The sequence below is a fragment of the Nothoprocta perdicaria genome, unplaced genomic scaffold (genome assembly GCF_003342845.1).
Source record: "Nothoprocta perdicaria isolate Ctin4 unplaced genomic scaffold, notPer1 scaffold_31, whole genome shotgun sequence".
Taxonomy (NCBI): Eukaryota; Metazoa; Chordata; class Aves; order Tinamiformes; family Tinamidae; genus Nothoprocta; species Nothoprocta perdicaria.
In genome coordinates, this window is record NW_020455544.1 from 1,553,715 (window position 1) to 1,570,659 (window position 16,945).

Below are 16,945 nucleotides of genomic sequence, written 5' to 3' on the forward strand. Positions count from 1 at the left end.
GACACCACAGCAGCTGAACTCGGCAGTAGCACCCTGGTGAGTAGTGCAGTTCCTCGTTGGGAACAGAGCAGGTACTGGAGTGTGTTGAGCTGAATGTATGGAGCTTTTCTTGCTTTCTGTACCGTTAACAAGTCAGTGAAGCAGCTGATTGAAACATCTTGCCCAGTTCTTGCTTGTAAACAATGAAACGCCAAGTAGAGAGAAAACCCTTACTGTCATTAGGGTTGTGTTGCCAAAAACAAGATTATGGCAAAGCTGAATATTCTTTGACTAGAGGACAAGTTCTCACGTACAAAGACACTTACATGTCCAAACTTGGGATTGAGTTTACTCTTGGTTAAAAATAATGAATATTGTTGTGGCCAAAGCAGTTCTCTGAGGAACTATTTTATGTTGTTCCAACACCATCTGGCTTAAACAAGGCTCTGCTACAAGCTGTGGTAACACAACTTTGCTTTACTGTTTTCTCAAAAGCAAAAAATGACAAAATTCTAGACTCTTACTAAAAACCTGTGTTCCAGGTGATGGACAAATATTTCAGACTTGGTATTCCAGGAATACGCTGAAACCTGTCTTTTCCCCCCTCCTCAACTCTTAATTGCATTTTGCCATTTAATTAGACCTCATGTCTTGATTTGTCATTTTACTTAATTACAACTGAACATTGCATTTTAAAAAAGTAGTTGTCGCTTCACTTTACATCAGACATTTGGTCTAAATGCACTTGGCAAGTTCATATTAGTACATTTCCTGCTTTACAATATTCAGCTAACATTAGATTTTATTTGTGGCTCCTCTGATAAGCTATCGTTTTGCTTTGGTCTTGACAAATATCAGTTTATTTCAACATTTGGTACTAACTTTATGCCCAACAGTGAGGGGTTCCTGTAAGCTAATGGGGGAGAGGAATTATTTTGATACAGGAGAAAGTGGCAATGTATGTCAGCTCAGACATTTATACAGACCAGAATTCAAGTCACCTGTATAAAAACACAGCATCTGACTGAAGAGGTTAAAACTTGGAAGTCTGGTATTTTAAGTTAAAAGGAACATTGGAATCTGGTTAATTACACTTAAAATAAGACAGAGAAATATACATATCTTTCTTGACAACTTATATCCCTTTACTACCCTTCTCTCTTGTGCTACACAGTGAGGTTGGACAGAAATCCCTGCAGTTTAGACCATTCCCTCCTTTCTCCCTCCTTATTACAATTCATTTTCCCCAAGCAGGTTTTGCTGATGAATTTGTGGACYGAATTCTGCAAAACTGACACGATGAAAGCTTTATACTACTGGCCAAACAACCCGACAGTTGTTTGCTATTTTGGGGAAGCATCCTATAATTGTACCCACCTGTTGCAGCATGCTATTTTTAATGTTACGCCCAGCACTCACTCCGCACAGCATTAGGGCCAAACTCCTCGGCCATTCTCTGCTCTCCCGTCCCACGCCTGCCGGGTGCAGAGTGCCTGCTAGGAATATACAAGCGGGAACAAGAGCTTTACTCCTATGCATTAGCTCCTCCACACTTCTCCCTTGTTTTAAATCAGCTGGTGACTTCCATTGCTCTAATTTCTTCCTTTAATCATTTCAGAAAAAAAAAAAAAAAAAAGTATTCTGGTTTCCTTTGCTCTTTTATTCTTCCTCCCACTTCACTTATATTCTTCCTCTTTGAAAGGACACTCCACTCATCGCCTCCCTCACATTCCCCAGATCAGAGATGCAACAACTTCCCTCCTGCCTTCATTTTTCCAGGCTCTTTGCAGCTCYTCTCCCCCACCACAGATTCCTGGCTCCTCATTGGGCTCCGGAGCGGGCGGACGTGCAGCCGGCATGGGGGGCTCCCTCGAGCCTCGCTCTGCAGAGCTTCCCATCTGGCCGGAAACAGGCCATGGGCTCCGGGCCCGCTCCAGTCCTCCCAGGTGCTGCGAGGAGAGGGAGGCACCGAGCAAGCCGCAAGATCTCAGCTAGGCAACACGCAAGCCCCTAACACTGAAGAAAACCTCCAACTGCTCTTATTTCTTCCTTCCATATTCGATCTTGACCCTGTAAGGATGATGATCTCTCTGAGAGCAGCCTAACGCACAGGCTTTGAAGAAACTCTGTTGCTTATCGAAAACCAGAGCTCTCATTTGAGTGACCTAGAAGGTAACTTATGGCACCAAGCTGCGCCAGAGTTGACATGTAAGGCAACTAACAGTGACAGACATTAAAAAAAACACTATTCCATTTATCCTGTCTAAAAACAGTATGGTTGGGAGCAAGAAAAGAGATGGGAATGATTAACAGACCCGTTTATGTTTTCTGTAAGGTGTCTATGTATACATACACATGGACAGAGAGAGCACACACAGACACGCACACAAATACACAAAACCAAACACTTGTAAAATTCCAAATGGCATTTAAAATTTCCTCTCAACTTTTTTTTCCCCTTTCATTGAAGGGCAGAGCTGCAGCACTACACAGGGAGTATTCAAGGCACTTTACTTGCAGGACCACCTCAATCTAAACCCACTTTATCCAGGATTTCCACCATCTCAAGTTTCTCCCTAAGCCTTTGGTAACCGTACTTGTTAGGTACTGCTTTATGGAGACTCACTTTAAGAGAACAGCCAAGAAGATGAAAGGCAAAGACAAGAAACAGCAGGCTCAAGTCACAGGCAGCAAGTCCACACAGGCAGCAAAACGTGGGGGTCCCCCATGCCTGGGGACCTGTGTGACTGTTGTGGCAAAAAGTAGCAGTGCAGCTGGGTGAGAATGGGCAGGGCTTCCTGCCACCACCACAGGCTTGCTGCAGCAGACTGTGCTTTGACTTTGTAGTCAGAATGGAAAGGAGCACCATGACCTTTAGAGTAGCCGAAAATCCAGCAGCTCTGACATTTTATTCTCCTGCATTGTGAGCAAGCAGCCCTTGCTCGCACTGCCACTTTGGTGGGACGTTTCCACCATCAGCCTCATGAGAACTCCTAGAGCTGAACAGACACCACAGGCTCTCCAAATGAGAAAAGCTGTTTCAGAGGAGAAAATCATCCACGCTTTATTGCCATTTACAGAARAACTAACGGGCCTGGCTGTGTGCAGCCTCAGGTGGATGTGCTAATCTGCATTCCATGCAAACTCTGTTCTTCAGAGAGCAGATCAGCTCAAAAACTATGTTCAACAACAACAACAAATGTACAGATTCCAGCCCATGAACATTACACATTTCAGCTTGGGAGTAACTGGATCCATACAAAGGACTTAAAATACTGACTACACTGTCAAACAGAGATTCCCACTGTACTGGCACAGTCCAGGCAAACTGCACATCGTACACAGTCTAAGCTTTCAGTGTTGTTTTGTCAAGAGATAGTACATTTCTAACCCTCAGGGCTGCAACGATAGCCTTGGAAACACAAACCTTGATATCTGCAAGAGTCTGTAGACAGCTGGAAACAGTGACTCATGGGTGAATTCCCACTACCCATTAATCTCAAAGAGTAAACACTTATGCAGCAGTGATGGTGTTTTAATATCCAGGCAAAAATAGGAAAAATATGATGAGCAGAATTTGGGAGTGACTGTCAGGAAATGAAGCTAAGATGATGCTTGGAGAACAGGGAGAATAGGGAAGGAACAGGGGGAAAAAAGGAAGTCATAATGACTTATGAAGCACAGGTCTCCAAGCAAAATAAGAGTTCAATGACCACCTGTTTCCAAAAGTCATGTTTTCCAACTCACCTCTATGCAATATCTCTCAGAACAATGGCAAGTCTAATAAGTACACATCCATCCTTTACATCCTCAGCCAGAGACCTCAGCAAAAATATGATGTAATTCAACCTCATTCTCACCCTTATAAAAATCATGCATATAGAGTAATACCTCCCTACCATGATCTAACAGGGAATGTAGAGAGCAGTGACAGCTGCCTCGCAAGTGCTGTAGCTGCTCCAGGCAGCCCACTGACCTTGCCCACGGCTAAGCACGCCTCTCAACTCTGTCAAACTGACTACAGCCCGAACACTTGCAAAAAAGCTCTCCAAGCTGTGTCTTAAGCAATTGGTCCTCAATAACTATTGTTTCCTGAAGAAGGCTACTATTTGGGTGAAAGGGAGTTATTTCTACCATCTCCAAATCAGTTAAATTCTTATTTGGGTTTGTTTCTTTTTTCCTAGTTCTGAAGCTTACAACACTTCAGAGATTTTATCTTCTCCAGAAAGACTTGGAAGAACAATCCAGAATTCAGGCTCACAGTTAATAACATATCACTTTGTTTCCTGAATATACAGGTCCTAAGGTGACTTAACATCCACAGAACACCTTTGCAATCATGTCAACTACTTCGCAGGACTCAGCAAAAACATACATTTCAGTTGTACACCTTGGAAAGTTTTCCCACTTCTGCTCAATGTGGAATTGGTAAGAATTTTTTTTTTAAATGTTCTTCCAGTGCAGAGGCTTCATTTATTTAAGCTTCTGCTGCATAAATATGCACTTTATAGTATTATCTTTGCCATTTAAATAACTTCCAAATCAACACCAATACACCAAAGGGAAACATTTAACATTCATATATGCCTAACGTGTCAGATCTAAGACAAACACAATTTCCATTTACAGGACAACAATCTTGTCATTTAATCCCTTATTTCCACAGTAGTTTTTGCACTATCTGTATCATCCTGCAGAGACAGCAACACTGTTTGCAAATGTCTAACACATAGCGACTTCTCAAATTAAATCAGTGAAATCCACCCACACCTGTAATCTGCAAAGTGCATATGTCCCTGTACAGCCTCACAAGTAGCTGGAGACTGATGTAGATGTATTCAGGCATCCTTTGTCTCAGTCCCTGGAAATATTCTGTTAAAAAGAGGGTTGCCATTAACAAGCCTTTGAAGAGGAGACAGAGATAATCAGCTGAATTTTAACTTACAAATGAGGAAGTAGGTAAGAGGTAAGCAAACTTCAATTACAGAACAGCTGAAAGTAAAACTTCATAAACAACAAAACGTTACTATTAAAGCTTTAGGTTGAGGGGGTATCTTCCTCTGTCTAAAATTGTGGTTGCTTCAGAGGGCCTAAGGTGTGGGACATCTTAAATACAATATTTACCTTCTGGAGGATGAAGAAACAAAAGTGATAGAATTGATAGAAATTTCACTGGAAATAATACAATTAAAAATTGTACTGTCAGAATCATTTTAATGTATKAATTGCAACTATCTTTCACACTTGCAATACACCATATATGTTTGCTGAGCTGCACACTTTGGTAAAGAACAAATAAATAGAGAGAGTATTACCGACAGGACCAGGTGATACCAGGCCCAGCAATGCAAAGGCCACGCTAAGACTATTCCTCTGTATTGTGATAAAACACATCTACACAGGTAAAGTATTCATCAGGTGGAAAGAACAACTGCTAATTAACACTTACATGCAGATAAATCAAAGAGGAAAAATCCAATATGTGCAATAAGCACTTTTGCTTATTTGAGCTGATGACTCATGTGCTTAACTGCCATCCTTCCCAGTGTTTAGATAAGGTGTAAAGGTACAAAACAAGGAAGAACTTACCAGGACTCTCTACTCGCTTGTAGTGGTAGGGATTGATGCAAACCTCCTTCTGCTTTGAACCAAAGGGATACTCGCAGCATTCCAGTGGCTTCAGTTCATGATGGCTCTGCAGGTCTGGCCAGCGCCACACTCTGCAGTAAATTACGTGCGGCAGCCCTTTGCGGTGCGACACCTGCAGCCTGCCATCCAAGGAGCGAGGAATCGTGACACAGTTGCTGGGTTGACCAGGACAGCTTAATGCTTTTTCCAGCTCCTCCATAGCACCTTTTTTCTTCTTTAGCTTTTTCACTAACGCATCAACAGCTTTCTCTGCCCACTTCTCTTCTTCATCCCCCTGCTTCCATCCCAACAGCCTCTTCACTGCAGGGCTGGTAAAGGAAAATAAACTTGTCACATTCATGGTGATCCCACTTGGTYGCACTGGCAAGCACAGACCAGGCAGAGGAGACTGTCCTGTTTTCCACACCACAAACTGGGCACAGCAGATTGTATCAGTAGTTAAAAGCAGTTTGTCTCAGAACAGTTCTGATCCTTTTAACTTTTCAAACCTCAAGTTCCAAGAAGATGATGCTGGCATTTCCCCTTGGCAGAAGTGACTTGTTCATTCTTTACTGTTCCTGCTGACAACCTACGCGAGAATACAGGAGGAGAGGAAGAGAGATTTTACTCTTTAAATTAACCATCACAGTTAAACGTATTCTCCAACAATGGTAGAGTGACAGAGAAAACAACAAAAACAACATAAATGTTGGCAATCTCCTGAACTGGACTCCAGGAACAGCTTGACAAAGACTTTTATTTATCCTGGCCTGCTGAAGCCTGTCACGAACCCCCCAACCAGTCCCCCAAACCAGTCACGAATAAATGAGGTGATCAACTTGGAAAATAATGACTAGCATAAACATGAAGAAGAAGTAGGCTTTGAGGGGGTTGGGGAGGGGGGTAATATTAAAAATGGCCCAAATCRGTCACTCAGAGTTCATCCTTCATTYGTAAGTGTGAAGGGCATTCCTCACGCTCAAAAGTTGGCAGTTAATGCAGCACAGCAATCCAGAGAGCCAAAATAAGACTGGCAGCTCTTTTTGGTTTTATATAGCAGTTTGAAGCAAAATACACCAACAGTATCCTGCTATCCACCTCTTCACAAACTGCATGTGATACAGCTAGCAAACCACTGCATTGGAGCTTCTGCATATCACAGTCTGAAATAAAAAATAATGAAAAGGATATTTTTCCTTACTCAGGTCACATAAGAAAGCAACACAGCACTAAAAGCCATAATGCCTCATAAGCAGACTAAAGAAAAAGACATCATTAATTTATCTCAACACTACATCCTGACCCTTCAGCTTGCAAAGCCTGTTGGACATATGCAAGAACACATAAAGGAGCAGGAGGGAGGCAGAAGTTGTGCTAAGCGTTCCTCCAACTGGGAATGGGGAACAGAGAGCCTGTGAGCAGCAGGCTTCATATTTGTGCAGGCTGGGACCAAGAAAGTGCCTGTATCTGCCTAGGGAAGAGGGATCTAGGACAGGATCCCTGGCAGGGTGGAAGAAAAGCAATGAAGAGCAGCAAATCACTGCTCTTCACAGCATGAAGACAAACATGAAATTGCATCCTGCAAGGGATGCAATAGGTTGCAGAAGAATTTAAAATTAAATTTAATTGCAGTTTTTAGTACAAATATAAATTATTTATATAGGAAATACAATAACTGCAAATCTCAAGATTGCAGGTGCTATGGTATACTTAAGCCTCCTGAGAACTTCAGCAAACTGTAATCAATTTTAATATTTACATAGTGTACCAATATACTTGAAGTTTTTTCATGTGAAAACAATCCCCTTAGTAAAACTGAATCTTAATTCAAATTAATCTGTCAGTAAAAAACAATTACAAAGCTGGATGCATGAACTACATTTATATAAATAATGCTGATGAACTAAGAGAGAGATCATGTCTACCCGCACTTAGTACAGGTACTTTCCATTCTCTTGTATGCTACGAATTCTATCTGAAATAATGTCAATGCCACGGAAGATTAGCATGACCCTGGGGCAAATTTAAGAATTTATTTTGTTACCTGACCATGTGCTATGCTATTAAATGAACTGAAACTCCATTACTGTCACTGCCTACACTCAAGAAGTATTTTATCCTTGTATGCATTGTGAAGTACTCTATTAAAATGCTGCCCTAATTTAGGAACTTTTATTATCATACACCCTCTATATGTGCTTCAGCAGTGCCTGTAAATAACATTTTCAGCTCATTATCATGACATTATTCTGAAGACTTTTATACATGCCTTTCAGATAAAACGTGAAAGTTCCCACACATGCGGTATACTTAGAAACAATAAAGTCTGCTTTTGAATCCACATCCATTAAAATTAAAACAAAACATTTAAAATACTTGATGAAACTCTAATAAAAAAGAAAAAAGGTACAAAGTCTGAATCTAGATTCAAAAGACTTATTTCAGCTCTGATACTATATCCAGACATRGTTCCATCTAGGCTTGAAACAAATCCAACAAGTTGCTTTAAAAAAATSAATGGTCAAATTCAACTTGCCATAGAAAATAAAAATCCTGTTTATTAAATCGGTACATTTTCAGCTACGCCTGCACAAGCTTGTCAAAGATTAAGAAGACGTTTAGATATAGCCACCAGTACTCCTTACTCTAGGAAGAGATTTTTCACAGGTTCTTAGTACAGATCAAATCCTGTAACACACACCTTTTCCCTTCCCATAAATATGCATTCCAAAGGATATCTTATCATCACAGGTACTATCTTAACAGCTGGCACCTCTCTGATAACAACCGTAGCACAAAATACAAGGGAGGTAGGAAAGGGGTATAGCAGGTACTTGTAGATATACTTGACTTTAATGTAATTCAGCAGCTGCAAATACCTGCACTGTCTAGCCTGCCACTAAGCTACAGCACAGGGACTGCTGCTGAAGCAGAGCCTGCCTAAAGAAAATTTAAGCATTTAAGCATAAAATTTAAGTCCTGAGCAAGCCACTAGACAAATTAAAAAGAAAAAAAAAAATCTGCTGCATATTACTCTGATGCTGCATTTTAATGTCAGTATTAAACTGAAAATAAAAGACAGTGTAGGTGCAGGTTTTGTTTCCAAGAATGAGAAAGTGTGTCCATCATCCTGAACCTTTGCCAGTACATTCTGTTTCCCTTTCTGCCACTTTGGATTTTTGCAATGCATCATTTCCTGTATTACTTTTGCACAAGGTGGCCTTATCAGTTGGAAGTGCAAAATAAAGATTAAACCACGAGTCAGCAGATGGCACAGTGTTAGTCTCTCTTTCCCAAAAACACGTGCCCTTCTGGGAAAACAGGGCTTGGTATTCCCAATAGCTGAGTGGCCACCAGCCCTCTGAGGGCACATTTATTCACAAGGTGAAATAAAAACCCCTGCCAAACCAGAGGACATTCTTCAAAAAGCAGCCAGGAACCAGATTAAAGGAACTGAATGGTTACTCACTTACCCACCACTCTTTACATATCAAAAAGCAGGCACTTTTTTATTGTGCATCCTGTCTGCTGACGGATGAGTTGGAATTCACAAATTTTCTTCTAAATACCTCTGCTCCTTTGTCTTCCTTCACTGCATTTAGTTGTTGTGTAATCTTTGGACTGACAGACAAACATACATGTAGTTCGGGAGCTTTTTTTTTTTTTTTTTAAAGAGTATTTTACAAACAGCTGTTCAACTTGCCTTGTATTGAAAGAAACTTACTTAAGCAAAACACTGAAAATTGAAGCTTCCAGCCCTCAAAGAAGAGACAGTCATTCTGTCAGTAACACTAAAGAGACAGTAAAATATTCAAAGTGAGTGTCTGTCAATTCCCACAGGAGATCACATAGGAAACTTCCCTACTTTGCATAACTGATGGTTTTTAGTGGGTGGAGAAAGGGTTAGGACAAGCTAATGATGGCCTCCCATGGTGGGGGAAACAACTCCTAGCCCAAGATTCAGGCAAACAAGAAGTAGCTCTGGCTTTTCTATGGATTTTATTATTTGTATTGCAGGCTCAGGAATGAAGGCAAGAAGAATCACATTCAATATTTTTAATATGTACTCATCACAGTCATGCATAAAAATGGCCAACAACTGCATCAAAAGGAATCTATGCAAATTCTTAATGGAGATATTTAGTTGCTGAACAAAATAAGATTAAAAAAAAATTTWAAATCTAGTCAATGCATCTGCTTCCCAGTATCCATTAGTTATTGACAATATAAAGAGGTAAGAAGCAGAAAGATTTTAATTTGCTTCTTCAAAAACACTTAGTAAATTTTATCTTCTCTGAAAGAAACTCCGTTCAACAATTCATCTTTTCCCTCAGTACGATAGTTAGACCTTTTTAAAAAAAAAAAAAAAAGCAAAGCAGATATCAGCTTAGAAAATTCAGAGCTGTCAGTTTGCTCCTTGCAAGAACTATTTCTGGGCCCTGCTAGAAAGCATTCAGTCTAAGCATTGGTCATGCTAGAATGTGCTACAATAGATGGTTCAGTAACTTTCTCTATCACCCTRTTCTTGAAATAAATGGCAAGAAATCTTGTTTTTTTCTTCTTTCTCAAAGCATAACTCGTAAAGGATATTTGTGAGGCCTTCTGCTGCTTTACTCCGTTTTTATCATTTTTTTCTTTGCACTTTCTTAGGGTAAAAGATCAGATCTGGCTCATCTTGGAAGCATGCACAGAAACTTCATAGACTCCTCACGGCATTACAGTATACATGCAAAACAGAAGCAACTTTGAATTCAAACTCAGAGAGACTCTTTATGCAGAATGGCTTTTTATTTCTGAAAATGACAATCACTATTTCCAATCTGTTCTATGAAGCAGCCTCTGGCTTGGCTCCTGAGAGTCAGCCTCTAACCAAAGCATCACGTGCGAGAAACCTTCCGCGGGAGAAGTGCTTCCCATGTTTGAATGAGGGATTGCCCTAAAAAAGAATGTCTCTCTTCTATCATTGCTTAGCCACAGAGATAGCCCTTATAGACACCAACTGTACCCTTTAATTCAGCAGAAATTAAGAAAGCATAAAAGGAAGACTCATGTAAAAGGCAGCCCTATTAACTACAGTAGAAGATCATAACATTTCTTGCCAAAATTATCTGGCAGCTCCCAAGACAGCACATAGCTACCAAAAACATCCYCCTTCAGAAGAAAGGCCCATAGAGCTTCTAACTTAAAAAAATAAATTAGTTTATTAAATAAGTCCTGAATGAGACCTGTGCCCCACAAAGCAGAATCATCGTTCACCTGAAGCAAAATGGCAGTTCCAGTGCACGCTTAACCTATGGGAGGAGGAAAAAAAAAAGCAAACAAAACACTGCTCAGTTACTAAGGAGCAGAGAGAAATAACCTTGCACTACCAACAACCACCGCGCTTCGAGCCCAGTACAAAGCACCTGGCTGGTTTCTAGGCTGAACCATAGCTCTGAACATTGTCAYGCTGCCCATGAGCTTGGGAAGTCGGGCTCTCCAGGACGACCCCACAGCCAGCCTAGCTACTGACTCGAGTTAGAAGCCCTTTCCTAAAGCATCAGAAAGTCAAGAAAACATCTTTTTTATCCCTTCATCATAACAGTCCTGTGAATTATTTTTCCCCACACAGATCATTCCCTTTCCTGACTTTTTGAACTGTCTTTAGAAAGCAGGTGTTGTTTACAACAATAACAAACACACATCTGTGTGGGTGTGTTAATACATACAAAGGCAGGATAACTGCAACCTCTTCCTATATTTAGATCTGTCTGGTCAGCTCTAATTGCATAATTTAATCAAAACCTTCTCCAACGGAAATACATCCATATTCATCACAGGCATCAAAGGAAACATCTTTACAAACTATATCCTTTTACAAACCAACACATGGTCTCACACCACTTGTCCAATTGTTGAATTCCTCCTTTGGGAAGGGCACGGTATTTTATTTCTTTTTATCAGCTGAAAAAAGCATTTCCCTCTGATTCATGAGGATCGGATGGGAGGAGCTTCCTTCACAGGTGAGGTGAGAGGGCTTGTTAACATGTTCCTTTCATGTTAAAATATATATTTGTAGCACAAAGGAAAGCCTTTAAAAAAAATCAGGAAGAAAAATGCCCACAATCAAGCTTTTTGAGTTAAGCTCATGAAATGCAGAAAGTGCTCTCTGTTCAATTACAGAATGACACATATAAGCACAGACTGTGGAGTTAGAAACACATCTGTTGACCCATTCGAGGGTACTTTCACAACAGAGCATTTTAAGGGAGAACCACCTCACATGTGAATCAGGCAAGCTCAGATGATACAAGCCTCTGTTCCTACTAATGATTCATTTTGCTAAGAGCTTGCACTGATACAGTTACATCAGCTGCATTAAACTGCTTCTAAAGACTGTGACCCAGACCTCATTTATCAGAGACTAAGTGAAAATGTTAAATTACAGCTCAAGATCCTCAGCTTTAAAGCACAATGTTTCACCAAAGGAAGAGACAACAAAAAATGAGGAGGAGGAAAAGAATCTACTCATGAATAAAAGTGCTATTATGTCAAAACTCGTTAAAACAGAGTAAATAGATGAAAAGTAAAACAAAAAGGAAGGTTTTTAATTTTTTTTTTCACAGATTAGCCCCCCACCTACCATTTATACACTTGAATAAAAACAGCCTCTTCAATTTGCCACTATTAAAACATAATAGATGTATATTGATTAGAGGCACACTTTATATTTTTGAAAAGGATTCTTGTAGTTTTTCTCTCTTTTGCCTAATTTATAAAATCAAAGGAGTTTATTTTTTCCTTTAAATGACTTTTAAAATACCATTTATTCACCACATCTTTAAAAAAGATGATACAGAAGGGCAAGATCTACATTAACTCTTGAGAAAGGTCCCACAATTTGCAACCAACTCTCAGCGATCCTTCTGGAGGGCGAAAGTGTTTAAAGATGATACAACTTTACAAGCCAAGTTTATACAACCCAGAAACAAACATCAAGATCTGCCAGATTTCCACCCTCCAAGGAAACATTGTTTAATTACTGGATGCCATCAGCGGTCTTCTGAAAACCAGGCCTGGACTCCCACAYGACACAAAAAGCAGTTTGTTCCCGCTCCCCACCACAGCCACCAAACAGCAGCTGCACTATCACATTGCACCAAATGCTCCTTGGCACTCACTTGGTATTTGTCAAGCCACCTGAACGTGCCAGATGCTTTCTAAGCAGAAGAAATAAAGATCAGAATGCTTAAGAATGCCTTGGTAGCTTAGACAGAAGAAGATGAGAATCTTCAAAGATAGAGATTTACAAGCCAGTGTGCTTTTACATGGATCCACCTGAAAGCAAGTCAGGAAAATTTGGGATTGTCTTTAAAATATACAAAMAAATACAGATCTGCATTGATGAAAGCCTCTAGTGACAAGTGAATTAAACTTCGAGCCTACCTACACTAAAAACTTCAACTGCCTTCAACTACACTCCAATGTAACTGGTGCAGTTGCAGTTCCACTTATATCTATATACAAAATATATAAATATACACATGAATAAAGTTATTGACAAAGAAATAGGAAATKATTTACATTAAGTCTCTATTTTTATAAATGTTTGATCAAGGGAATTACTTCACTAACTACTAAGCCAAGGTAGCAATAGCAGTTAAGTGAAGGTGCAGCCTCAGCAGCACCAGCAGCTCCGGAGCCRGCAGGCGCACCTGAAATGAAAGATGTCGCGCGTTACCTCGGGCAGCAGCCAGGCCAACCACGTGGGTGTCACTTCACTGATGAAATCAAGAAGCTCTCTTCTTAGGAGCAGCTTTGCTGAAGGAGCCTCCTGACCGTAACTGAACTTGTCATCAACACAGTTTTTTCCTGACATACCAGAGCCCATAAAAGCCGGCCAGCAGCAGGACTCGCAGAGCCTGCTGAGGTGGAAAGAAGAGAACACGGGCCCCGTTTCCTCCTGCGCGGCTTTGACCATGACACTTTCTCACTGGAAGCCTTAGTGTCTCCCACTGTCACGCAGACAGACTGCTCTGAGGGCTGCTGCCCCGCACAAGCACTATCAGATACAGAAAGCCGYAGTGGTGAGAACAAGCACCAGCGCTTGCTAGTAGCTCTGCTCCAAAACAGCCACTACTCCAAGCAACACACAGAGGTCAAGGAGCAGGGACTTGCCCAGAGGCAGCTTGCCCAAAGCAAGAGCCCTGTTGCGTGTGCCTATGCTATTGCACTGATCTTGAGCAAAGAGAAGTGCCTCCTACCCACTGACAACAAGGAATGAGAGGTCCAGAAGCCTTGGACCCACATCCTGCCTTTTAAAAGCACAAAATGAGGGCGTCCCTGTATTTGAGGATTCAAAGAAAAYCAGAGAACTGTAGAATGAAGCAAGTAAAACCAGCCACCACAGTACCCTACGGTCAGAATATCTGCAGAATATCACRTCAGACTGTCTTCTCATGCTACTGAGATCAAGGCTTTGGAGGAGTTTGTACAGAGGCGTCAATCAACAGACAGGAATCGACAGATAGAGAAAATGACTGCAATCTATTTATCTGATCCCTGGTTATCTGTAAGCTTTATCTTACTAACCTTATTTATTTCCTCTTTTGGAAGAGGAGTCAAGCCACATCATCACTAAGCATCCTTTATCTCTGAGCTTTTTTACTAATAGAACCTTATATAGAACTCACTATATGGAATTAGAAAACATTATTCATTCCRCCATTGTTTCCCAAGCCAATGTAAACTTCCAAAACTCAGGCTTTGCAAAACTGAAGTCCTGCAACCTTACAGTTGAAGCTCTCAAACATGGTATTTCCAAAACAACACATGTTGGGTCAYGGCCAAGTAGCTAAAACAGGCATARTGCTTCCCAAATTTTCCACTGCTGTTTGCTACTCAACAGCAGTGATAGCTGTCCCAGGACAGTGGACAGAGGGGCTCCGAGCCCTGGATAAGTTGCAAAGCTGGCCTGCCAGGATGAATTTCCAGGACTTGCAGTTCTCCAAGTCTACTTGCTTCTAGGCTAAAAGCCAGCACACAAAGAAAGCACATAAATATTTTGGAGTCCTAGTCTTTAAGCTGAGAATTTAGATGCCTTTAATTTGGGGGCTGCAGCTCAGGTTCATAGGCTGCCAGGCTCTCCAGAACTTCAGCTTTCAGCTCAGGCAGCACAGACTGCTGGCTGGCTGGCCTGGAGCCTGACAGCCCTGGTGTCCCAGGCAGGCGAGGGCCAGAAATGAAGCCAAAGCATGATGGAGACCTGCCATCTGTATTCAGAAATACGCARCACTAGCCACAGCAGCCAGCCACAGGTGCCCACAGCACCCACCATGTGGGTCTCATACTCCTCCTTTCATAGATGCACACATGGGAGGTGCCTGCTGGACATTCCCTACTGACCCTCCAGAAGAACAAGGATGATCTGGAAGGGGCATTACATGTGGTGGACACAGCCCTGGGCGCCCTTCCCTCCTTGCAAGCAACATAGACACTAACCATCTTTTGCGAAGCAACGTGGACCTTGGCTCCAGAGATGATGTTGCTTGTGCTGGAAAGACAGCAGCACATCTGTTAGGGGCATCTGTGTGCCAGAAACGAGAGCGGGAGCCAAGCGGTAATCAGACCAGACTGACCAACATCARTTCTAGTCACTCTCTTCACTCAGTGTAATGACTGCCATTTCCTCTAGCAGGACATGTACCCTGTCAAATTTCCTGGAAGTTTCCTTTAATATCTTCTCCAGTCTGAGGCAATGCACACAAATGATATGTTATCAAGCTGCCCACTTTCCTCCAAGCCATCCACTTCTTTCCTCCCCCAAAACAACCACTCTCCAGTCTATGACACAGATATCTACAGAAGGACTCCCCAGTTTCCTTCAGCCAACATAAAGCAAATTCATTTWAAATTGAGGGTTCTTAGGAACTCAGGTTACAATACCTGAAAYCATTTCAGGAGCTGCACAGGAACACTCCTGCCAGAAGATCTTGGGGTAGCCCTGAGGGAAGRGCAGGCAGAGGAAATGTGCTAGAACAGGAAGCTCCTCGGCCAGCTCCAAGGACATGATGGCGYGAAAGCTGATGCCATCACCCTGGGAAGGCGGACAAGCATTTGTATCCCGTTCTGCCAATAATTCCTTCAGCAAACAATTGCTCAGGTGACTCCAGAGAGCAACACAGGAGAACAAAGAAAACATTCTTSTGATGGCATCACTAGGAGGGCCCCAACATGCATCTTCACCTACTTGCCTGCTCCCAGCTTACAAACTGCAAGAGATTTATCAGGTGTTACAATAAGCAAGAATCATTTCTGAGAGAGAAGAGGGCAAAGGGAACACTTCACCAGTAGACGGTAACAAACAGCCTTCAGCCTTCATGCCAGTTACACTTAGGTGCTGTTTTCTACACAGCACAAAATTTCAGAGGTGGCTGTAGCCATTTTTTTTGGTTGTAGCCTCCAATTCCCAAGCCCCTGCATAATTCCTTGGCATAGCGTATAAAGTGACAAAGGAATTCAATAAGAACTTCACTCAGGCACTGCAAGTAGGGAAAATACTAAGGGAATTTAAATTTGTAGATATTTGTAGGAAAAAAAAAAACACTAAGGAGATTCAAAAAGTTAGCASTAACAAGGAAAAAAAAGATAGACATATTTACTCTACACAGTTAATACAAGTGCTTTCTAAACTTCTTTTGAGAAAAAGGGACTCAAAGCTAAAAATTTCATAATGGTTTCTGAAGCACTGCAGAACCCAGGGACCTAATAAACAGTCCATTGCCTTACAGCATCCTTTATCTTCATCTACACTAGTTCCCTTCATTGGCAACAACTTCTGATAATGCCAACCTATTCTTACAGAACATTTTAAAAAGAATGTAAGAATTAGCTGTTCTCTAGTTTCTTGGTAATGCAGCTAACAACACCTGTCCTTGCCTTTGTTTCAAATTATTTTTACACCTTAAAGTGGAAAAGTTTCTGTTACAGAGAAGTTAAAGGACATTTTTCCCCATTAAAAAAATGCCCTATCTTATACTGATTCTGCAATAGATGCATTTTTCTCATAGTTATATTAAGCAAGAAAAGCTTTTCCAATAGAGCTGCAGTTCTTACTAGCAAAATAACACTTGACCAGAGAAGCTTGAGTACTCCTGCCCTTCCTTCCCCTTTWACCCCCTATAAAATAAGTTATATCACTAATCTTTGCAGTTTTGCTGCCAAGATAACTGTGCTGCGGCTTTGTGACTGACGTGGTTGTTGGCAGAATCACCTCCCCATGCTAATCATCAACATAAGGATCTGGGAAATAAAATGCAAATGAGACCTGGTCAAGGAAGCATTTCAAGGAAGTCTTCAG

The 16,945-nt window shown here is 41.3% G+C and overlaps 1 protein-coding gene across 5 annotated transcripts in view; it reads right to left on the reverse strand.

Annotated features, from left to right (window-relative positions):
- Positions 1–16,945, reverse strand: part of SMAD1 (SMAD family member 1) — a 56,672-nt gene that overhangs the window by 15,337 nt on the left and 24,390 nt on the right. For 4 of the 5 annotated variants that reach the window (XM_026042625.1, XM_026042626.1, XM_026042623.1 and 1 more), the window contains one exon: positions 5,569–6,196. In XM_026042625.1, coding sequence (XP_025898410.1) covers positions 5,569–5,968 — 400 coding nt within the window. In that variant the 5' untranslated portion in view covers positions 5,969–6,196. Of the gene's footprint in view, positions 1–5,568; positions 6,197–13,327; positions 13,347–16,945 lie in introns of those variants that run through there. The other variant, XM_026042624.1, reaches the window with a different exon arrangement.